The sequence below is a fragment of the Elephas maximus genome, chromosome 6 (assembly GCF_024166365.1).
Source record: "Elephas maximus indicus isolate mEleMax1 chromosome 6, mEleMax1 primary haplotype, whole genome shotgun sequence".
In the NCBI taxonomy this organism is placed as follows: domain Eukaryota; kingdom Metazoa; phylum Chordata; class Mammalia; order Proboscidea; family Elephantidae; genus Elephas; species Elephas maximus.
Window position 1 is genome coordinate 140,320,105 of NC_064824.1, and position 23,421 is coordinate 140,343,525.

A 23,421-nucleotide genomic window follows, 5' to 3' on the forward strand; every position below is an offset into this window, starting at 1 on the left:
GATAAACCTGGGCTTCCCTGGCTCCTCTCGACCAAGGCAGCCCCTTGTCTATCCCTGCACGGTTGACGTTGGCCTGTGGCTCTTCTGCCGGCTCCTGCGATCCTAACGGGCTGCGAGGACCTGTCCGTGTCCTCGCTACTCCTCGGCCCACAGCAGGCGCTCGAGGCATCTGCAGGAGGAACGCCGAGGCGGGGGCTTGTCTCTGGCTCGGTCAGTGAGGCTCCTTTTCCCTCCCGAGAAACCCACTTCCACTCCACGGCCCCCAGGGCCCTCCTCCTTCCTCGGCCTCAGGCGTCGCCGACTTGGCGGCACTTTCGAATCGTCTGGGAGCTTTCAGACAGCCGACGTCCCGGCTCGGCGACACCGATGTCTCGGGGCCAGGGCCTCCGGTGGGCTGGAGCCCGCGCGCCCCGCCGCCCCGCCTCCCCACCCGGGCAGCGGGGGCCCGCGGGGGCCTGGAAGCCGCCGGCGCCCCTTCACCGCCGTCTCTCTTGGCCCAGGGGTGCCGGCCCGAGAGTCGCTTAACGGACAGCGCGAGGCCGCTGGACACCGCGAGGCCCCCAGGCACCGCGACCACCTTTGGCACCGCCGGGCTCCGGGTTCGGAGCTCGTGGCGGCGCGGGGAGCGGCCGCCGGGACAGGGAGACCTCTGGGTGTCGTAGTCCCGGCTCGGCCTGCGGAGGCCTAGGGGAGTGGGCAAATCGAAGGGCACGAACTACATCTCCCAGGAGGCCCCGCGGCTCGCCTCGCGCGGGTGTGGCGGGACGGGGCGTGGCCAAGACCACGGGCGCTTCCGAGCGTCCCCGAGCGCTTCCGAGCGTCTTGGGGCGCTGTGCGCGGGCTCCGGGGTTCTAGATTCCCCCCCGGTTGGTCTACATCCGCTCCAGGCTGCCCCGGGATTGTTAAAGGGCGGGAAGCGTGCTGAGCTCTCCGGTTGCTGGCAGCCTGGGCGACCAACCCAATCCGAAGAAGGACGTGGGCTCTGCAAGCTCCGATAGGGCAGGATAACTGTCATCCCCAGGGCACTGGAGGTCGAGAGATGGGGGGGCGCCGGGAGGGCCCCTCCTAGGGTGTGGGAGCCATGACCGCCAAGCTGGGGCGCCGCAGAGACCCAGGGCAGGGTGCGATGTGCAGAGAAACGAGCAAGGGCAAAGGGCCCAGCGGGACGGACCTGGCCTGGCAGGAGCTGAGTTGGGCAGTGGGAGGGAGGGAGGCCAGGTCGGGTACAGCCTGGAAGGAGCGGACACCCCTCTAAGCAGGTCTAAGTTGGGACCGGGAGGGAAGTGATCGCCCTGATACCCGTGGAGCCTGGGCGGCTGTCCCAGCACAAGTGTGGAAGCAGGGAGGCTACTTGGAGGCCTGCTGCAGAAGTCCAGGTTAAAAGTAACAACGTCTTGGACTAGGTCGATGCAAAGGTGAGGACAAGTAAGATAGAATTTAGAAATAGAGCTCATGGACTTGCTTGGAAGTAGATGGTGGGTAAAGAAAGATGGAAGCTAGCTAATAATGGGAGGCCAGGAAGTGGGAGGCTGGGGAGGGACAGTGTTTGGGGAGTGGACAGTTGTGTGTTGGCTGTGTTGAGTTGGTAATGCCCAGCTGACGTCTAAGTGGAGACACTGAGCAGACAGGAGGATATGAGGGTGAGGACAGGCCAGAGATGGACTGTGAACCCAGGGCAAACAGATGGAATAAGCCATGGGACCTCATGGGGGTCACTGGGGTGGGGGAGTAACAGGAAAGGGCTGGAGATAGAGCCTGGGACATACCTTCATCTGGAGGTCAAGAGAGAGGAGCACCTAGTAAAGGACACGGAGGGTGGCCAGTGAGGTAGGAAGACCACTGGGGGTGTGGGGTTCTTGAGGTTCAGAGAAGAGTGTTTCAAGATGGTGGGAGTGGTAGTCCATCAGAAATGCTAACCTGTGCAGTTGCCTGAGTTGAGACTAGAATTGTGACAGTTGCATTTGGAACCACCAGCACCATTGGAGATCTTGATGATAGCCATTTCTGTGGAGGAGCGGGAAGAACAGCCAGAGTGGAGAGGGTTGGGAAAGGGGAGGAGAGGCCAGGAGTGGGGCCAGGGAGTGTCGACGATGCTGTCATGGAATTTTGCTTTGGAGCACAGAAATGAGGCTAACAGGGCACCTGGGGTTCAGATGGGAGAGATAGCTTGTTTGTAGGCAGGTGAGAATGATCTTGAAGGAAAGGGAGATCCAGGATGCAGTGGAGAGAGGTCACTGGCCAGATGAGAGAACAGCTCTCAGTGCCCTCGCGGAGGCTGGCCCCACACTGGGCTGTGAGAAGGGCTGAATGATGGCCCCAAAGATGTCCACATCCTGTCCTAACCTCAGAACCTGTGAATGTGTGCCCATACATGAGAAAGGAGGCTTTGCAGATGTGATGAGGACCTTAAGATGGGCAGTTTGTCCTGGATTATCTGGGTGGGCCCAGTGTAATCACAAGGGTCCTTAAGAATGGAAAGAATGCAGAAAAGGAGAGCCAGGAGATGTGTCAATGGATGAAGGGTCTGATAGATACAAGGTTGCTGGCTTTGAAGATGGAGGAAAGAGGCCAGCAGTCAAGGGATGTGGGTGGCCTCTAGAAGCTGGAAAAGGCAAAGAACTGCTGCTAGCTGACGAGGTGCTATTGCAGGTCCCACACAGGTGCCCAGCCTGCCTCCTCCTTTCCTGAGGTTTCTGACCTCCTGGGCCCAGCTGAACCTCAAGTCCACCCTGCCTGGTGGGCCATGGTACTTACACTCCGAGCAATGAACTGGGTGAGTCTCCTCCCAGGGGTAAGCTCCGTATTCATTTGAGAAATGTGACAACCCAACACGCCCGTGGATCCTAACACAGGTCTTTGAAAGACACTCAAACCAAATGACTAGCAATTAGGCCTTAGTGTTTTTGATTCCCGGAAGCTCATGACCAAGAGAATGCCACAGGGACAGCCCTATGTTTAGTTAGTCTGGGGACAAAACCTGCATCCATGGAGTCAGTCGCCTCCAGGGCTCCCACGATTCCAGGGGGGAGTAGTAGGCCTGAGGACCTGGAAAGCCCTTCTGGAACTGCCCACTGTCCCCACTGCCACTACACCACGCACTTTACTGATAAAGGGTGGGAAGTTTTAGAAGGACAATTGCCCATGTTAGATACAGGAAATCACACTCTTCGTCTGGCATTTGCACATCTGACACATTAATGATGCCACACCATTGAGGAAAACTTCGGAAAGGTAACTAACTCACCAAAATCCTTTATTTAATAAAACTGGAACGTTTTGGTGGCAACCTAATAAACTCAAGTGTGCTAAAGAAGTAAAAAAAAAAAAAAGAGGGCAAGACATTCAGTCTCCTCCACCTCCTCCTTGAAGGGCAAGTTCAAGCTTCGGCACAAGCCAGGGCTGCCGGCACATGCCGGTCCCCTCTGCCCATGACACTTGTGCCCTGCACCACCTAGTGGTCACCTCTGCCCCCAGGCCCCCACAGTGCCTGACCAGTGGATGGGACAGGTGAAGCTGAGAGCCCTGGGAGCTCTACAAGTCTTTGTCCTGCCTGTAGCTCCCTCCCTCCACCTGCCCCAAGCTGTGGTCTTTCTCAAGAAACAGGGCCAGGGGCCTGGCCAGGCTGGGCATGGGGTTGCCCTGCTGGGAGAAGTGGGAAGGCTGACCTGGAGGCATTCAGGGCTCGCTGCCCCACCTCATCCTGATCCCAGGGAGAGGACGGAATAGACATGGGAAGGCCTTGCAGACCCTAGAAAGCTCCAAGTGGTGGTGTTCACCAAGGCCTCCAGACGCTGTGGGCTATGCGGGCTGCAGTCAGGCTGCCCAGAGCCGCGGACACCAAGTCTGGCCCCTCCGCAAGCACCCGGCTCAGTTCAGCCTCGGGAGCCTCCTCCAGGTCAGAGCACAGGTCCTCCCCAGAGCCCGGGGGGCTGGGCAGCAGGGACCCCGAGGCCCCTCCCGCCGGCCGGCCGCTCAGCCCAGGGGCTCCAGGTGGCCCGGCCAGCGCGTCTCCCAGCAGATCCCTGAAGCTGCCGCCCTCGCGCAGCGGCATGGACTCCAGCAGGTGGTTGAGCAGCTCAGCGGCGACGGTGGCGTCAATGGCCTGGCACGCGGACACGAACGTGTGCACCTCGTGCATGCACTGGATGTAGCCGGCGGCGAAGCGCTCACTCGCCTCCGCCTGCAGCTGCTCGCGCTCTGCGCACGGGGTGGGAGGGGGAGGTAGAGAGCCGCACCCCCGTGAGCGCGGGCAGGGGCTCACCCCGGGGGTCCCTCGCCGCCGCGGAGTCGGGGCCAGGGCGGGCGGGACAGATGCGCCCCGCGCCTGGGGGACAGGCGCCCGCGGCCCGAGCTCCCGCCCGTGCGCCCCGCCGTCACTCACCGCGCGCCCGGCCCCGCAGCGCGCCCTGCACGCGCCGCACAGTCAGCTCCAGCACCTCGGCGTTCTCCAGCTTGGCCTGCACCTGCCGGGGCCGGCGGGAGGCGGTGAGGCCGGCTCGGCCCGCGCCCAGCCCGCCCGTCCCGCCGCCGCCGCCGCCCCCGGCCTCACCTCGGCACCCGCCAGAAGCAGCCGCAGCTCCTGCAGGCTCTCGTTGATGCGCGCGCGCCGCTTCTTCTCCACCAGGGGTTTGCGGGCCTGCGGGAGCGGCGGCTTGAGCCCGGCCCCGGCCCCGGCCCCGGCCCCGGCCCCGGCCCCGGCCCCGGCCCCGGCCCCGGCCCCGCAGCCCTCCCACCCCCGGCCCCGGCCCCGGCCCCGGCCCTGCAGCCCTCCCGCCCCCGGCCCCGGCCCGCACCTTGCGGTCCCCCCGCGCCTCCCAGCCATCCTCATCCTCCCGGCCCGCGCGGTCCCGGCAGGGCCCCAGGCACGGAGCCATGGCCAGCCCGCCTCGGAGCGCGGCCAACGCCCGCAGCCCCAGCCGGGCGCCCCCAGCCTGCAGCTCCGCGGCCGCCGCCCACCGCCCGCCGGCCTTCCGGCGCGGCAGCCCCGCCCCTTTTATGGGGTCTGATTTGCATGTCAATGCGCCGATTGGCTGCGCCGGTCCGGAGCCGCCGACCGCGAGGGCTCCCCGACCAATGGCAGGGGCGCGCTTTGTCCGGCCCCGCCGCACTGGAGGCCGGCAGCTGGCGGGGCGTGGCCGCGGGCGGGGCGTGGTTGCGGGCTCCCCACCAGGCCTCCGCGCGACCCTCCCCAGGTGGGCACCGGGGGAGCTGCGACCGGGGAGCCGAACCCGGGGTTCACGGGTCTCCCCCTCCCTCTGCCGTGCGTGTGAGCAGGGGCGCAGTCGTTCGTGGGTCATTCATTTATTCGCGTTCATTCATTCGTCCACTCTTTTCGATCGCTCTTTCCCAGAGGAGCGCTCTGGGCTGGGGTCCCAGGGGCCGAGGTCCCGGGGTCGGAGCCACAGTCAAGCCTGCGGTCTCAGGACCTGGAGGGGCTTCAGGTCCAGACTTGGGTGGCTGCGGAGCCCGGGGGTGCAGGGCGATGGGCAGCGAGGGTGGGGCGGCCTCGCGCACCCTCAGTTTTCCGCGGACTCGGGGGTCTCCTCCCGGCGCGCCTTCCCCGGTTCCAGCCCCCTGGGTCCCCCGCTCCCCGGATCCCCCGAGCCCTGCTCCCCTTGGCAGCCGGCGCCCCTCGGCTCCCCGCCCCCTTCGGTTCTCTCCGCCCCCTGGGTCCCCTCCTCCCCGCCCCCCGCCTCCTCGGCCCCTTGTCCCCCCCAGCCCCCCCCGCAAGCTCCCTCCCGCCCGGCCCTGGGGGCCGCCGTCTGGCCCCGCGGTAACTTGATGCCCGTGACAGTTGGCAGCTGCAGCCGCCTCGGCGGAGAAAAGCGCTGGCCGCGCCAAGAGCGACAGGTGTTGGCCGCGCCTTTGTCCCGGGCCGGCTTTGTCCCACGCGGGCGGCAGCGGGAGCGTTTGTGTCCGCCAGACGCCCAACCCTCGCCTCGGCCGCCCATCTGCCGCCGGGCCCTGCCCGGCTGGGGGCGTCGACGCGGGGCCGCGCCTCGGGCAGCGCCCTGGTACCCCGGCCGCCCCGCGCCCTCGGGCCTTGGTGCGGAGTCGGGGCGTCAGTACCCTTCTCGCCACCAGGCCTCTGCACGCACCGCGCCTCCCGCCTCCAACAGGCCTCGACCCCCTTCGATGGGCATCTCCTAACGGTTTGGGTCTCCACATCCCTCTTGGCCACCCCTGTGGGAGGGGGCCGCCGTCGTCCCAGCACCAGCACGGGCCTCTCACCCGGTCCGAACTACCCACTCGGGGCTGGAATTGTCAGGTTCTGGACTGTGCCTGCCAGGCTGTGAGCATCCCTGGTCAAGGGCACAGTGTGACCTAAGGCCCCCTTCCCCGTCCCCCTGTGCTCCCAGCACAGAGCCTAGCCCTGGAAGCTCTGGATGGGTAGGGATGGAGAGAGGGCGCCAGAAGGGCAGCTGGAAGGCTGTGGAAAAGGGTAATAGTAAAGGGCAGGAATGGTGGGACCAGATACCAACCCCCCTTGGGTCTGGTAGCCCTCCCGAAGACTGACTCAGGGGTGATGAACCAGTAAGCAAGGTATGCAGGGGTTTGTTTACTTTCTAATCCTTAGTACAGAATTTCACATGGTTTCACCACATCCTTAATGAGGTGAAAAATGGGTGAAATTGTGCACTACGGATTAGTAAGTAGGCACAAGTACACTCATGTGTACCTTGCTTATTGGGTAATACTGCCCTTCCTGTGGCCCTTCCACCTCAGGCTTGGGTAGAGGGGCTTCTACAGGCTTCAGGCACACTGGGCTTGACCAGAGGTTTGAAGGTTCCATACCTTCTATAACCATCTGGGAGCCCTTTCTGCTGGACTCTCACCTGTCCCTGCTCTGCTTCTTGGTTGCTCCTGAGGCTTACCCTGCATGAATTTACCCCCTTATCTCACTCACCCCGTTGTGCTCGGTCTCCCCCACAAGCCCAAGAGCCCAGCTCTCTTCCTCCCACCCTACACTGGCTGCTCAGAAACCCAAGTGATCCCCCATTCTCATTTGTGGGGTTGACAGAGTGGGGGCTGCAGTGGTGGACCCTTAGCTGGCTGTGGCTTTAGCCTCCTTCCCCAGGACTTAGACATCCTCCCACTGAAGGAGGCCCACAGGTGACTGAGATTCAGTTTCTACCACTTAGAGAAAAATATGGAGACATAAACACAGTGATATTTTTTGCACTCCTGTTTGTTAACCAATTCATATCCCTCCCATTACCCAAGTGAACAAGGCCGAGCAGGTGTTGTAGAAGCTCCCCATGAAAGGTGAAGTTCATCCTGGAACAGGGTGATTAGGGCCCTAGGGGAAGCCTCTGTGAGAAGACCAACAGAACACCTGACTGGATGGGGGACAGAGGATGAGGACGTGATGAAGGCAAACGGTACAAACAAAAAATGAAAAGCAATTATGAACTCCAGGAAAAACAGAAAGCCGCACAAGAAAGGAAATATAATCTTGGCACACTCCGTGGTGTGGCACGGCAGCTCTTTCACAGTCCCAAGGAACACTGCTCATAGGGTTTCAGCAATTTAAAATTAATCTACAGACTCAATGGCTGGGCACAGAGAAGGCAAAGGAGGCTTAATTGTGGTTATGGAGCAAGACATAAAGTTGACCTTGAAAAAACAAAAGGACAGGGGACAGGATTTGGGAAAGCGGGGAGGCTGAAGGGAGGGAAGGGGCCTCAAGAGCTTTATCTTACAAAGTGTAGGTTTGGGGAAAGAAGCCTGGAGTTGAGGGAAGAAGGAATTTAAGCACTGGGGGATGCCTCAGTGTGACCGAGAGGAAGGAAGCATGGAGATGATGCAGGGGTTCTAGTCAGCCAAATCCTTGTTTGCGGCCTGGACTGGAAGGTGCACGGTCAGCTTCATTTCCCACTGGCCAGCTGGCTTTTGCCTTTCCCTCCCCAAAGGCTGGCTACCCATCATCTCAGGGCCACCAGACCTTCTACCCCTCCTGGACAGGCCTCCCCTAGCAGACCCACTTCCTGCCATTTGTCCCTTGGAAGGAGCCTGCCTTCAAAGGTTGCTCCAGCACAGACTTCCTGAGCATTTAGGTTCTTTGATCCCACAGATCTAGTACAGAGGACAGCAGAGGCTGGGCAGGGCTGGGGTGGCCAGAAGGGGACCAGTTAGCAGCAGGGGTGGCAGGCCATAAATCCCAGGGGAACAAAGGTAGCGGCCAGCCGGCAGGTGTCCCAGATCCTTGTGGGCAATCTGCCCGGGAGGCTCTGAGAAGCTCCTTTTGGTTTAGAATAAAGGAGGGTGGAGGTACTGCTGGGGTTATATGGTAAATAAAAATGCAATTAAAAGAGTCCCCCAAGAGATAAACAGCCACATCTGGCCATTTACAGCCAGTTTGCAGAGACCTCCAGCTCAGAGGAATTTGCCTTTTAGTCTACTCAGCAGTTGGATTTAGATGGTCAGGCCTCCACCACCTTGCAGGGATGCTTCTGGGAGGCTGGCACAGGTCCAGGGTCTGTGCACCTCGGTGCTCAGACCCCAGGGTCCTGGTTTGTGAAGTGAGGGAGAGGGAGCAGGCCTCTGCTGCTCTGGCCAGGCCCCCCATGCCCCTGCATCATCGCTGTGTGGAAAGAAGGGGGGGTGGGCAGGATCTTGCTGCACTGCCAGCATCTGCCCCGATGGAGCACGGGGTACTTTTCAACGCCGGCGGCAGCCTTCAGCCCCATGGCCCGCACTCAGGCATCCAGCCCAGACAGCCGAAAGCGCAACAGGACACGAAGGGAACAGCGTTGGTGCCTGGGCTCACAGCAGAGTGGAGGGGAGCTCTAGGGGCTGACCCAGGACACCACACCCCTCCATTTGCAAGTGAAAAGACCACAGACTGCCGTGATTACAGGATTGGACTTGCATTTTATAAAGCTCACTCTGGCTGCGTTGTTAAGACGGCACACACAGAGAACAGGGGGACCAGCAAGAAGCAAACAGTACAAATCTGGGTGAGAGATGAGGGGGCCTTTGTGGTAGACGACCTCAGGATACAGAATTTTTCTAGAGTTCTCTTTTTCAATAGAGACCATTCTTGATCTCTATTCAGGTTTTCCTCTGTGCTACTTGGATGGCACAAACAGTCAAGGCTCGACTACCAGCTGAAAGGTTGGCAGTTGAAACCCACCCTGAGGTGCTTCGGAAGAAAGGCCCAGCAATCTGCTTCCAAACGTTCACAGCCTTGAAAACCCTATGCAGTAGTTCTACTCTGCCCACATGGGGTCCCCGTGAGTCGGAACCGACTTGACGGCAACAAACAACATTAAAAAAATACATACAATTAAAAATAAAAATATACTTGCTTTATTCACCAATATTCTAAAAGGCCAAAAAGTCATAAAAAGACACAAGCAGTCCAACACATATACTGCACTGGGGGCAGAAAGCTCGGTCTGCACAGGAACAAACCACCTGCCCCTCCTAGCTCGACAAGCCGTCACTGAAGCTCTGACAGCGCATTTATGTCTCTCTTTAGAAATCTATTAAAAAGAAGGCTCAGTTTAAAATTGAGAAAAAGTCTGTATAACGCCCGGGTTAAGTGCACACACTAAAGGAACCAGACGCCTCGGTGTTCAGCGCCTGTAAACAATTTCACAAAATGCTTCTACGAAGCCAACGTCAGAGCGCGTGCGCGGGAGCTACGCAGTTGAACAATCAACAAATATAAATTAGAGAAATAGTGCTGCGGGCAAACATTCTTAAGAGTAGAGGGAGAACATTCTGGCAGTTTTGCGTTTAGGTAACGTAATCGTGACCACCTGATTTTAGAGGCGGGAAAGGGTTCGTAGCGTCTAATTTCCACAGAAGTGCACACGCTGCTACCATATCTCAGGTATCGGAGATGACGTTACTTTGTAAATTAAAAAACAAGTGCTCTTGTGTCCGAGTTTACGAAAAATGGGGTTGAAATTTAGGCATAAAATGGTTTGACTATGAAAACCCAGTTGCTTAGAAGGAGACTCCACCTGCTTTCCTAGCGTCTTTTCCATGAAAGAACCAGGACAGTCCTGCTTCCTTTCAAGCCACTGATAACGTCTCGTTGCCACCAGGGGCTGCTATTCCATTTTTACCAACAATCTTTTATATGATGCAAAATGAGGTTTTTGGGGGGGGGGAAGAAAGAAAGCAAATTGGGGCACTGGCCTCAGTCTCCCCAAGTGTCAGAACAGCCTGGCAAGGGACCGTGGTGCTGGTGGACATCAGCCACATAGGCCTGCCTCTGCGCCAGGCAAGGCTGAGCTTGTGAAACGGTGAGGGCCCCGTAACCAGCTGTGGAGTGTGATGGGGAGAGCTCAGTGCACCCTGAAAACACGGTGCAATCAGAAGCTGTGAGGCACTGGCTCATGAGGCACTCTGCTGGGACAAGTGATGGGCTCCGCTCTGGCAGGGCCACGTCCATGAGGCAGACAAACACCAATGGCCCAAGGTGGCCACCCAGTACTTAATTACCTTACTGGTGCACCTGGTTTGCACAGAGCAGTCACCCTAAAGAGGTGACTGACCACACATGGGCTCTGCGGGCTGACATGGACGCTCAGATGATGCAGAGCTACCCAAGGGGTCTGGGCGTGCCTTATCTGATGGAGCTGGTCGCACAAACCAGCAGGCCTCTCTTCCCAGAGACAGCATTTCAACTTTGCGCTCTATCAACAAAAGCCACACCAGGCCAAAATGTTCACCACCGCAGTGCCTGACACCAAAGCTGCTGGTTCGCCAGACGATGCTTCCCGTCACTTGATGCCGAACATGTGGAAGAAAAGGGAGAGGCCACTATCTCCATTTGGTAGCTGACGAAATGATGATTTAGATACAACGCAGCTCTGGAGGGAGGGCAGAATTTGATCTGAGCATTTCCCTGATGCTGACAGACCCCAGTCCAAACACACCCCGGAAAGCTCCGGAAGGCCGAGTCACATGTGGCATCCTGACCGGTGGCTGCACGTGGTGTGACACCTGGACAAGCCACTGGAGGTCAGTGGACGCAGGGTGCAGTGAAAGGCTGCGAAAGCTGAGGCAACTCCCTAGATGCTCACAAAGAGGCGTTTCAGAGTCTCTTCAAGTTAAATGACCGCTAAAGTCTCTCCCCCGGCTCCTCAAGCTTTGTGTTTATATTTTAGATATGAAAATGTATTTCTTCCCAATCCCTCCTACCTCCACAGCGTTTTAAATCGCCCTTGCAGATAAACGATGCTTGTTTTTCTAAAACAAAAAAGCCACATAAGCACTTATGTTCATTTCGTGAGAAACAAACGTGTGTATCTCTCCTCCTGGCTCTTCTAACGTCCATCACGGGGGCCTGGAGGAGGCGCTACGTCTGCTCTCCATTCTCCTGACTCAGGGGGGGTCCACTTTCTTCCTCTTTGGTGTCTGTGGCTTTGCTGAGTCCCAGAGCAGGAATATCTTCCTCATACGGTGCACAAAAGTTGCCTTTCCCCTTGTTTTCACAGTAAACACAGTCCTTAAAAGAAAACGGGAAATTGGTAACAGAAATGAGACCTTCATTACATAAAAGTAGTTCAACCCAAGGAAGGCCATGAGTGACCAGGGTTAGGAGGGAAGCCGCTGGCAGAGAGGCCTGGAGCTGGGAAGCCTCATGGGAGGGGCTCCTGGGTCGGCTGCCACCAGGGCAGCCACTGCTGGCTCTCAAAGGTCAGCACCCTGAGTCCCCCCAAGGCCAGGCGGTCAGGGCCCTTCTGGGGTGGCAGCTTTGCGTACTAAGGGTGTGCTATAAACCAGCAGGATCAGGCTCCATTCCCAGCTCCACCCCTTTCTGCTGCTGGGACCTGGAGTAATTTACTACCTGCTCTAAACCTCAGTTTCCTAATCTGTAAAACGGGACAACAGTAATGCATCTGCCTTGTTTATGCATTCCCGGCTATCTGTCAAGCATGCAGCATGGTTCTAAGTGGCTGGGGATCCAGCAGTGAACAAGACAGACAAAACCCCAGCCCCAGGGAACTGACACCCTCGTGGGGGAGGAGGGAGTAAACGGAACAAGAAGTCACACAGTACATTCAAGGATGATCAGCACCAGGCTGAAAACAAAGTGCAAAAGTGGGACAGGGCGTGTGGGGAGTGGCGCAGAGGGTATTGGTAATTTTAAGTGAGACCTTCAGAAAAGGCCACAGAGAAGGGAACTATGGTGGTTTTTAAATATTTCCACAAGTTCTTTGATATCCTCCCTCAAAAGGGGGGAGCCTACTGCTCTCCCCTTACATGTGGGTGGGACGTAGGAGAGTGTGGTGGAGGGGACAGGGTGTGGCTTCTGGGACAGGTCATAAAAAGCCCTGTTCTCTTGGGTCACTTGCTCGGGTGGCGGGGGGTGGGGGGGAAGCTGCAGCCATGTTGGGAGACGCCCAAGCAGCCCTCTGGAGAGGCCCACCCAGCAGAGCTGAGGCCTCCTGCCAACAGCCAGCACTGCCGTGACAGGCATGTGACCGAGGCACCCTGGAAGCAGATCCTCCAAGCCTTTAGATGACAGAAGTCCCGGCCAATAACCAACATCAACCTCAGGAGAGACCCTGATCCAGAACCACCCAGCTAAGCTGCCCTCAAATCCCAGACCTGAAAACACTGTGTGAGATGAAGCGTTTATTGTTTTTAGTCGCTAAGCTTTGAGGATGATTTGGGGGCACTTACCTCCACATCCATGGCTGCGGGCAGGCCGCCCACCTGTACCCAGGGGTGGACCTCACGAAGTTCCAGCTTCTGGGCTTCTGTGAACTGGGGCTGGAATTTCTGCAGAACCCTCAGCTTCTCTCTGTCCTCCTTCAGGACCTCGTCGAGATTTCTTTACAAAATATTTACAGGTAGATAGGTAAGTTTCAGAATAATTTCGGGGTTTTTTTTGCTGTTTTTTGGTTTGTTAACAAATATACTTATTTTCTACCCACTCTTTTGATACTGATAATGTAATTTTAGATGATTTTATTCAATGCAATTTCTTTTTCGTTGAAGATAAATTACGCTATGTAGGGTAACTGATGTCCCCAGTAAGATCTCTGTAGCTTTTCCATTAGAATGGTCCTCGGGGTCATGGTGTAAATTTTACCTTAAATTAAGCCTGTGAGCCAGGAATCAGAGGTGCCCGGCACCCCACCGGCCTGGTTCGGCATCAGCCAGTTGCCCCTGAGTCACCCCTGACTCATGGCGACCCCACGTGACGCGTGTCAGTCAGCAGAACTGTGTTCCGGAGGGTTCTCAGTGGCCGACTTTTTGGCAGTAGATTGCCAAGTCTTTCTTCTGAGACACCTCTGGGTGGGCTCAAACCTCCAACCTGTCAGTTTGCAGCCAAGCACGTTAACTGTTTACACCACCCAGGGACTCCCTGATTCAGCCCCAAATCAAACCCGTTGCCGTTGGATGGATTATGACTCATAGCGACCCCACGCGTTACAGGGTAGGATGGGGCCGCGTAGGGCTTTCTTGGCTATAATCTTTATGGAAGCAGACCACCAGGCCTTCTTCCATGGAGCTGCTACGTGGATTGGAACCGCAACCTTTTGGTTAGCAGCCAAACCCAAACCGTTTGCCCCTTCCAGGGACCTCTGGTTTGGCACAGGCATTGTTAATCTGGGAGATTCTTCCTGGCCACCGGGCTGATGGTCAAGCAGATGGCAGCCACGCTGAGGTGCCCTCCATCTCCTCTGGCCAGGATGCCTGGCATTTTGCAGTCTCGGGGGTTAATTCTTCTTCCTTTCTCCCAGCTTCCCCTACTGAGGGGCAGTCTACAGGGGCGGGACCACGTCTTCTCTGTCAAAACAGCCTGATGTGCTGTCAGAGTACAGACCCAGGATGGCACCGGGCTGGTCACCACCTCGGCCCTAAAAACTCCTCTCCCACCCCATTACCCCATAGGCCACTGGGCAACAGGGCACAGGAGACAACGTTGGCATAATGCTTTGTGAGCCTGGAGCGCTAGCACCTGGCGTAGACCTGTGAACGTCCCTCTAACAGCGCAAGTGTTCGCACTGCCCACACGGCTGTGCTCACGGGACAAGCATGTCCAGAGGGGGACCCTGCTTCTCCATCTGCTGCTCCCAAGGAAACCAGGAGACAGCTTCCAGAGGATGTCCAACCCGCCTGATGGGCTGTTTGTGGGACACCCCTAACTCCACCCTTCCTGCATTGTAGGGGAAGACGGGGGGGGGGGTTACCGGGCAGGCAGCTGGTACGTCATCATGATGCTGTTGTCGGCGTCGGCCATCAGCAGCCAGATGGGGTCCTGGAGGACGTACTTAATGAGATGCTCGTTCTCGCCCACGTCGGCGCTCACTCTTGCTTTGTGATTATTCTCCGAAGAGTCAACGCTTCCAAAATATTTGCTGGTGTGACTTGTGTCACTACTGCCTTTAAAAACAGAATGTGCCGGGTCAACACTCTTAATACAGAATCAAACCCTGCATAATGAGCTTAGGAAAAGCAGTTACGACTCCAGAGAGAGCGGAAGGGTTTTGTTAGGTAACGAGGGCCTGCGCTGGCGAGTTTTTCCCTTCTCTTACTAATTCTTGAGTTTTCTGGGTGATTTTAAAACAGGATTTCAGCTGGTATACCACGGAGGCAACTCTCCACTGGGCACGGAGGGGGACATAGAGCGTCGGAGCAGGTCAAGCAAGTCCAAGTGGGGGCCAGCTCTTAGAAAACTTCATCTTTGTGCCCCAAAATCCCTTGTCATTGAGTCGACTCTGACTAGTAGTGACCCTACAGGACAGAGTAGAGCTGCCCCATAGGGTTTCCCCGGCTGTAATCTTCACGAAAGCAGACTGCCACCTCTTTCTCCCACGGAGAGGCTGGTAAGTCGGAACTGCCGGCCTTTCGGCTGGCAGCCAAGCACTTTAGCCAGCACGCTGCCAGGGCTCCTGTTACGCCCTGTGTCCGGCCCCATGCGTGTCAGAGGAGAACGTGGCTCCGTGAGATTTTCAGTGGTTGATTTTTCAGAGGTAGATCTCCAGGGCTTTCTTCCGAGTCATGTCTGGGTAAACGCAAACCTCTAACCTTTCAGGTAGCAGCCAAGTGTGTTAACGGTTTACATCACCCAGGCGCTGAGTGAATGGGCTGGCGTCCCCCCAGAAAGGTACACTGAAGCCCTAACCCCTGGTCCCGGTGAACACAACCTTGTTTGGAAATTGGGTCTTTGCTGATGTTAACGGTTAACGTGAGGCCATGGTAGAGCAGGGTGGGCCCGAACCCAACACGAGTGGTGTCCTTATAAAGGAGGAGAAGAGACCAGAGAGACAGACAGGGAGGACGGCCATGAGATGAGGGAGTTACGCTGCCCTGCACACCAAGGAACACGTGGGGCCACCAGACAGCGGGAGAGACAAGAACGGATCCTCCCTTGGAGCCTTCAAAGAGAGCCTGGCCCCGATCACACTCTGAATTCAGACTCCCAGCCTCCAGAACTGAGATAATAAATGTCTGTGGTTCTAAGCCACCCATATTGGAGTACTTTGTTACACAGCCGTGAGAGACAAACACGCTGACCATGGTCCCGCTGGCCTCGGGACCGTCCCCTGAGAGCCTCAGGCAGGGGGTGCCTATGTGGAGGTGACTGACATTGCAGGTTAGCCGAGATTTCTCGGGAGCCCGTGGGGGTCCCACGAGGGGCTGGAGGGGTGTGAGGCCTGTACTTACGCTGACAACAGATGCCAGGCAGTAAGGTAGGCCATTCTCACTGATCAGGACCTGCAGCTGGGCCAGGGAGAGCCCTGGGCAGAGCGGGTACCTGCCACGGTGGAAAGGCCATGGTGGGCTTGGGGATGCTCGGTGGAAGCATCGGCCCGACACCTGTCTGCACCTCATCTGCGCACACCTGAGGGTTTGCCCTGAGCACTGATGTCCTCCAGGGTGTGGGGAAGCTGAGGACCCCCAGTCACATCACGAGAGACGTTTCCAACCACCCTTGAAGATGACACAGCCTAGAACACGCCTACTCTCCCAGCACCCTTCAGTGAAGGTGCCCACATACCTGTCCCACTCCTGGACACGGTGCAGCCCAGAGACCTGGAGCCCAGAGAATCCGAGGTGGCCGAGGCCCCACTTCCCGACAGGGCTGAGCCCGTGGCCGAGCAGAGGTCCTCGTTCAGCAGGAGATCAAGCAGGTCACTGGATGTGGAGAGGGCATCACTCTGCTGGGCCTCTGAGGGCTCGTCGAGCTTTAGAACGGAAAGAAGACACCGCTGCTTATGGGGGATGGTACAGGTTGAACTGTGTTCCCCCAAAATGTATGCTGAAGTCCTAACCCCTGTGCCTGTAAATGTGAGTCTGCTTGGAAACAGGGCCTTTGAAGGTTAACATGAGGTCATGCTGAGATGGAAACCCTTAGAAAAAAGCCCGCTGCCATCAAGGTGACTGACTCAGACTCATAGTGACCCTATAGGACAGAGTAGAACTGCCATGTAGGGTTTCCAAGGAGCGGGTGGTGAATTCCAACTGCAGGCCTTCTGGTCAGCAGCTGATCTCTTAACCACCACGCCACCAGGGCCCCGTCCCGGTGTAGGGTGTGTCCTAACCCTACAGCACTCCCGTCCTTAAGAAAGAAGAGGTACAGAGACAGGCAGAGGGAAGATGGCCATGTGAAAACGGGGGCAGAGATTGGAGTGATGCATCCACTAGCCAAGGGTCGCCAGGAGCCACCAGGAGCTGGAAGAGGCAGGCACAGGCCCTCCTTCAGAGCCACAGACAACAAAAAGCCCCAGAGCGTTTGCTCCTATAGAGCTACTTCCCTGGAAGATGCTTACTCTGGCACATGTGTTCACGTCAGAAGCTAACAGGGCTAGAGAGGCTCTGAGTGCATAGAAGCTGGCCCTGTGTGAGATGAGGGCACGGTCGAGGTGCCACGCTGTGCTGCTTCCTGCTCTGAGGGGTCCGCATCAGGGAATGCTTACGGTGGGCTGAGCCTTTGGCGGGTGGTCCTGGGACGTGGCTGGCTTGGTGTCGGGCCCCACAGCCATGGTCCCTGTGGTCCCCACTGCTGAAGTGCCGCCCTCAGGGGCCTCCTCCAGCTGCAGCAGGTTGAGCTGCAGGGGTGAGCTGCCTCGGGACTGGAAGAGTGGCGGGGATGCCCGGCCCACGGGCCCAGTGGTTGACGACGGGGTGGCTGGGGTGGCCGCTCGTGATGCCGGCTGCCCACGCTCTGCCGGGGGACAGACGCACGGCTGTGTGGGGAACGGGGTCCGACTAGGGAACACAGGCTCTGAGACAGGGATCATCTCGGGGTGGCCTGGAAAGTTAGTCTGGCTGGGGAAGAACGGCTGGGGAAGGCTCGGGCCCACGGCGGGGAAGGGGTAGCTGGGCAGCACGAATGCCATGACTGGAGCCAGGGGGGCTGTGAATGGCGGGGGCTCAACCGCAAAGTCTGGCTGGGCACCCGTGGGCACCACGAAGCCAGCCTGGGGGGCCGTGGGTGCCGCCGCCACCGGCCCTGGCGTGGGAAACACAGGCAGTGGGTAGGTTGGCACAGGGGCGGGGAAGGGCACGGCAGGGCAGCTGGACTGGGACGTGTCGGATGGCGACCAGGCTGTGGCGTTGAGGCCTGTGAGCGGGGCGCGGGTGGGTGCTGGCCCTCCTGACGCTGTGCTCCCAGACGAGTCACGCAGCTTGGCCCGCTTGGACTTGAGCTTTCTGTTCTTCCCGGGTTTTTTCCATGACAAATGCATCCCAGAAGCATTCCTTAGTCCAGGGGCAGCTGGAAGAATGAGAGAACCAGAGTTAAATGTTTTTTTAATCATGCAGTTCCCGCCCACTATGTCTTGTCTCAGAGACGTGTGGAAACGTGAAGGCAATTCCACACTCAACTGCCCCTGGTCCCACAGAGCAGCCGGGGCTGCTGGTCCCCGAGGCTCCACCCGTCCCCAGTGAGGCAGGAAAGATCAGGTTTGCCCTTCACTGCGAGATCACATCTTTTCTCTGCTGCTGGCATTAAGACGTCCCTTCTTTTGTGAAATTACAATGATCCTAAGTGGCGTTCAAACAAAACCCAGTGCCGTCGAGTCGATAAGTGGTGTTAAAAAGGCTTTATTTGTCGACATAAAGCGGCTCTATGCGGTTCCCCAGGACGTGGGGGACAATTATTGGTTTGTGAAATCCGAAAGACAGAACCGCATGTCTTATCTAACCTTCCTACTTTTCAATTCCACACACTCTTTGGCTACCACCCCTTAAAAAGAGAGGGTTCCTGCTTTCTCTGTAAATGAAAGTTGTGGCTGCACCCCAAGGGGGAGACTAAGGGACCCAAAGGGAACATGTGCCAAGTGTTTGGAACCCCACACTGTAGGGAAGGCGAGCGTGCAGAGACCACACTTTCTCCAGGAGACAGGACTTGTAGGCCATCTCCAATGCTCCCCTGGGCCAGGCCAGGGCTAGGGGTACAGGCTTTCATCTTGGTGGCTGTGCCATGACTGGGGTGGGCCTCTCTGGACAATGGATGGGTTTAGGAGCCCCCAGTTTTTCTTCTCATGCACACAGGGTAACTCAGGGCTCTTTAGAGGGGAACACTTCCTCCCAGCTGTGCCAAGGGGACCTCCTGCCTCTGTGATGAGCTAAAGGTCATGGGCCAACCCAGGCCCACTGACAAGTCAGCCTCCCTGTCTGGTGTTCTTCCAATGGGAAAGCTGCCCCCTGGTGGCAGCAGTGCTAAAGCACTGGGCTCCTGGGACCTACATGGGGGTGTGGGCAGGGCAGCCAGGGACAGCTGCACAGCCTGTGCACTGCACAAAATGCAGAGTGGGGACAAGCTGGGCTGAGTCTGTCTGGGGTCGGGGAGGGCACCTTCTTCTAAATTCCATAGACATCCTGTGTGGATGGTAGCAGCCCCAAGTCTGAGAGGGAGAAGAAGAAAAGAGGTGAGAAGACATCACCCTCTCATTTCTCAGACATTCCTTCGGAGTACCTGTCCAGACCCAGGAGGAGTAGGGTCCCTGAGGGCAGCGTCTCTGGGGCTTACTGGCTCTGATCCTGTGCTGTAGCCTGGGGCCCAGGGAGGAGGCAACGTCTCTGACCAGCCGGGCCTAGCTGCGGGGCTTGGGGCAGAGGCTGGGGGTCAGGAGCCAGACTCTGGAGCCTGGGCCCAGAAAATGAGAGAAGAAGCTGGTTTGTTTTGCTTTGTCCTGTGACCTTTGACTGCCTGGTGCCTCCTGGCCTAAAGGTAGCTCAGTGTACCCATAGGCTCTGCTCAACTTTGGGGTCTGCAGCCCGGCCCCCAAGATGGCCATGCAGGATGGCACGCCTTTGGGGGAGATGTGCGTGGTTCGCTTCTCAGTGTTAGCCGGTGGCTCCCTTCCTTCTCCAGGAGCCAACATCAAATGTCCTATCAGCACTGTGAGGCCTGACCTGGCTCTCGAGGGTCCGGTCCCCTGCCTGGGGTGGGGGGGCACCCAGGCAAGGGGGGGTTTACGGTCAACACTACAGCCCTGCAGCCACCTGGCCCTGTGTCCCATGGGGGCACTGCCAGTTTTGAGAGGCCGGCCTGCGACTGTCCCCACTGCTTATAGCTCCACTTCCCTGAGTACAAGAGACGCGTCCTTGAGAAAGTCTCACAGCCAGAAAGTTCTACAGAACCAGACTCAGCCTCGGTGGCAGTCAGGCAGCTGTCCTACAGATGAAAGTTTCCTATATTGGGGACATTTCATGTTTTCCTTGATTTTGTTTTTGTGGCTGATTTGTGACTTAGGAGACCCCCTGTGTTACAGAATCGAGCTGCCCCATAGGGTTTATATGGCTCTAGTCATTACGAAGGTCGTCAGGTCTCTCTCCCACAGAGCTGCTGAGTGGGTTCGAACAGCCAGCCTGTCAGTTAGCAGCTGAGCACAAACCATTTGCACCACCCAGGGACCTGGACATTTCACAACTTGACACCAGAGCTGGAGTCAGTACCATCCGGAATAAAGTTTTGAAGAAACCCGCGCTAAGTCCAGATGTTAACGCCCTTACCTAGCTCGCTCGACTGCCCCTTGGGCCTTTCCTGTAAGTAGTGACGACAGCAGGAGTGGAATGTGTGGAGCTTCTGTGTCTCCCTGAACTTGTGCAGGAAGCTCTGCTCTTCCTTCTGTGTGTGGGCGGCCAGCACCTCCTTGGTGAGGCCCAGCTTCTTGAAGGGCTCCTTCTCAGGGCCCAGGCTGCAGCTCAGCGCGGGGCCAGCTGGGCCATCAAGGGACTCAGCCCCGCTTGCAGCATCTTCAATCGTTTCTAGAACAAAGATCAAAGACCCACTGATCTGCATGTCATCCTTTACTTAAAAAAAAAAAAAAAAAAAAAAAAAAAAACCAGACTATATAAAAAAGGACAAATACTGTAGAATCCTACTTATATGAAACAGGCAAATACAGTGAAACCTGTGAGAACCGGAACTTGACTGGACTGCCTTGTTTTTCTGGATCTCACAAGTTTTCCGCTTTTGAGAGGGCGCAGTCTTACTTTTTATTGCTCTCTATTAGTGGGAAATATTTGTGTTTTCCTTCTCTGACAGGTTTCCACCTTACACAGGTTCTGGTTTTCTCAGGTTTTACTGTATATGGAGACCAAAGCTTATCAGCGGTTACCGGGGGTGGGAGGCGGGGGGACGGGGAGTCCTTGCTTGGAGGCACTGAGTTTCTGTCAGAGGAATGATCTGGACAAGGTTAGTGGTGATGGTAGCACAATATGACGTACACACTGTCACTGAATGACACGTGAAAATTGTCGAACTGGCAAATGTTTGGTTACATACACTTTTACTAAGATAGAACAAACAAGCATTGTCAGAGTGCACACATGAGCACATGTAAAATGACGTCACGGTGGCCATGGCAGAGGGATGGAGTCCACCAAGTACAAGGCCAGAAGCAACGACAGGGAAGCCTGGCTACCCAGCCGGCTCAGTCTTCTAAGCAAACTGAAATCCGGGCACCTCGGGGTTTCAAGCTCTGCACTGCAAATATTCCTAAGATGTCCTCAGCTTTTAAGACACAACAGCCTGAAGTGGATGGGATGCGTCTTCATGGGCGGGGCCCCCCAGGCCGTCCAGAAAGGGGGTGTGGGTGCTCAACCTCAGGTATGCACTTTCCTCCTCCTCATTTCCCTCTTCGCGATAAAGAACAAATTCAGGCATTCGGAACAAGAAAACCCAGCTATAACCAATAACCACTGCTGGCTACAACTCTTGTTACAGCCTGTACCAGCTTCTGAATGCCATCTTGGCCCCATCAAGCATGGGGGGCTAAAGAGAATTGTGGGGGGTTTTACAGGAGGGCAAGGCTCGGTAAGGGAAACCACATCCCATCAAGGGAAGTGGCAAGGCAGCAGGGCCCCGATCTGTGTTCTCGCAGCACCAACTAACACAGCTCCCTGAATCTGCTCAGTCATGCAGGCCGGGGTGGGCCCAGAACCACCGCTGTTGGGGGATGGTCTGCCTCATGGCCTCTACGCCCCCATCCAGGCTGCTAAGTAAAGGCCTTGGGCCCAGAACATTCTCAGATAACGAGTCTGGGAATTGGGTTGCCTTCTCTCTCCCGGCTCCTTCTCCTTATCAGGGAAGCCTTCCCCTCTCTGGGCACACATAGAGTACCTGGCAAGGCCCACTTCTATATCTGTTCTTGGTGGGGACGTACACCCGAGATGGGGGACGTGCCAGATTGGAAGAGCCAGCCTCAAGGGGTGGACCACCGGGGAAACCGGCTTTGTGAGGCCAAATGTGGGCCCTTATGCGTTCTGCCAGTTTGCTACAGTTTGCATTCTTATGTAAGTCCCTGGCATGTAGCCACTATTGTTCACCACCACTATAATACCTTTGCCCTCCCACTGCTGGTGGTGCAGATTGGCTTTGGTCCTGCGGCTGTCTAGGACTTGTCTCACCTGTAAGTCTCCCTAAAACACTCCTTTGCTGCCACCCTGGAGTTGCCTGCCTCTTTCTTTGGTCTCTCAGCACCCTCCATTTTTGGAGGCAAGTTTCACACTGCTGGACCGTGCCAGGACAACCACCCACTCCTTCCACATTTGCACTGGAACAGACAGCTGCCACCAGGTGGTGTCAGAGTGCAGGTGATCAGGACGGGGTGCCACTCACAGCCCCGGCTTATCTGCAACTGGGTTTCCGGGCTCCACCTGTTGGGCTATGTTGGGGTTCTTCTGAGCTTAAATTAACTTTTTTTTTTTTCCAGGTAAGTCTTTTTTTTTTTTTTGGTAAAAGTATATATAACACAACATTTGCCTATTCAACTTTTTCATGTATACAATTTAGTGACACCAATTACATTATGTTGTTCAACCATTGTGTAACCATCACCAATATCTGTTACCAAATTTCCCATTGCCATAAACAGAAATTCAACGCCTCCTAAACACCGACTCCCCCTTCCCCCGGTAACCACTAATAAACTTTGGTTTCTATACATTTGTCCGTTCTAGATATTTTACGTAAACGAGGTCATCCAATACTTGTCCCTTAATGACTAACTTAGAGGAACTTATTTTTTTAAAACCAGATTACTCTCGACACCGTCGAAGAACCAACCCACTGGCGTACCTAGCTCGGGCTGCGGCTTCTTGTCTCCAACGTGGACGATGGTGCTGCTGTAGCTGCACTGGCTGGTGAGGGACACCACGCTCTCCGCCTTGCCCGGCAGTGCCAACGAGGTCAGGTGTGAGCTGACACCTGTGTGGCTGTCCACCTTGGCAGGCTCCAGCAGGGCCGCGTGCACCTTCGAGGCTGCCTCTTCAAAGGGGAACAGAAGCAGACATGATTATGCAACGTGAGCAGCTGTAATAAACACCGTCGGTCCAGATGGCATGTGAAAACCCGAGGGGCCTGGCTACACCAGCCCACCCCAAAAATGCTCTGGCCTCAGGTGTATGACTGCCTGTCCTCGGTGCTTATTCACAGAGCAGGTGGAGAAGATGAAAATCTGAAATAGGGACAATTACAACTGGCACTTAAATCCTGACTCCTCAGGGACACTGAGGCCTGGTTATTGCTGTTAGTTGCCGTCGAGTCCATTCTGACCCTTGCGTGTCAGAGCAGAACTGTGCTCCATAGGGTTTTCAATGGCTGGGACCTTTGGGAAGCAGACTGCCAGGCCTTTCTTCCAAGGCACCTCTGGGTGGGTTTGAACTGCCAGCCTTTCAGCTAGCAGTCGAGCACTTAATCATTTGCACCATCCAGGGACTCCTGCATTTTGGTAGCTTCAGGGAATTTGGGGCCAGGAGCCTCTGCCCAGAGCCAGGCGGCCCTTCTACAGGCCTGCAGGGGAGATTCACAGGTTCTGGAGGCCAGAAATGACCTAGTTGGTGTCACGGCAAGTAGATACCTCTTCCTATCTGTAGGCGAGGTCATGGGTTCGCTCAGCGTGACTGTCCGACCACTTTCTCCAGCAATGTGACACCCTATTTTCTGACCCTGGCAGGGACTAGCAGCAACCTCCATGATGATGTATGGCTGAG

At 56.7% G+C, this 23,421-nt stretch overlaps 2 protein-coding genes across 8 annotated transcripts in view; both read right to left on the reverse strand.

Moving 5' to 3' along the window:
- Positions 1 to 3,169: 3,169 nt before the first annotated feature.
- On the reverse strand, positions 3,170 to 4,912 carry HES6 (hes family bHLH transcription factor 6). Its single transcript, XM_049889037.1, has 4 exons — positions 4,794 to 4,912; positions 4,550 to 4,636; positions 4,382 to 4,463; positions 3,170 to 4,197 (listed from the first exon to the last, which is right to left on the reverse strand). The coding sequence occupies exons 1-4, from the start codon at positions 4,872 to 4,874 to the stop codon at positions 3,773 to 3,775; spliced, it is 675 nt and encodes a 224-aa protein (XP_049744994.1). The 5' UTR covers positions 4,875 to 4,912; the 3' UTR covers positions 3,170 to 3,772.
- Positions 4,913 to 9,311: 4,399 nt separating this feature from the next.
- The window catches only part of PER2 (period circadian regulator 2), a 46,358-nt gene continuing 32,248 nt past the window's right edge, over positions 9,312 to 23,421 (reverse strand). For all 7 annotated transcript variants that reach the window (XM_049888568.1, XM_049888566.1, XM_049888565.1 and 4 more), the window contains 7 exons: positions 22,508 to 22,696; positions 19,939 to 20,193; positions 16,896 to 17,695; positions 15,977 to 16,163; positions 14,166 to 14,358; positions 12,649 to 12,799; positions 9,312 to 11,467 (listed from right to left, as the gene is read on the reverse strand). In XM_049888568.1, coding sequence (XP_049744525.1) covers positions 11,318 to 11,467; positions 12,649 to 12,799; positions 14,166 to 14,358; positions 15,977 to 16,163; positions 16,896 to 17,695; positions 19,939 to 20,193; positions 22,508 to 22,696 — 1,925 coding nt within the window. In that variant the 3' untranslated portion in view covers positions 9,312 to 11,317. The remainder of the gene's footprint in view (positions 11,468 to 12,648; positions 12,800 to 14,165; positions 14,359 to 15,976; positions 16,164 to 16,895; positions 17,696 to 19,938; positions 20,194 to 22,507; positions 22,697 to 23,421) is intronic.

What these genes read in the sequence shown, in the direction of transcription:
- HES6 (XM_049889037.1), bottom strand. Translation starts at nt 4,874, where the DNA reads ATGGCTCCGTGCCTGGGGCCCTGCCGGGACCGCGCGGGCCGGGAGGAT. An exon ending in AGGCGCGGGGGGACCGCAAG is followed by an intron (nt 4,637 to 4,793) that starts GTGCGGGCCGGG and finishes CCGCTCCCGCAG; the next exon opens with GCCCGCAAACCCCTGGTGGA. An exon ending in TGCTTCTGGCGGGTGCCGAG is followed by an intron (nt 4,464 to 4,549) that starts GTGAGGCCGGGG and finishes CGGCCCCGGCAG; the next exon opens with GTGCAGGCCAAGCTGGAGAA.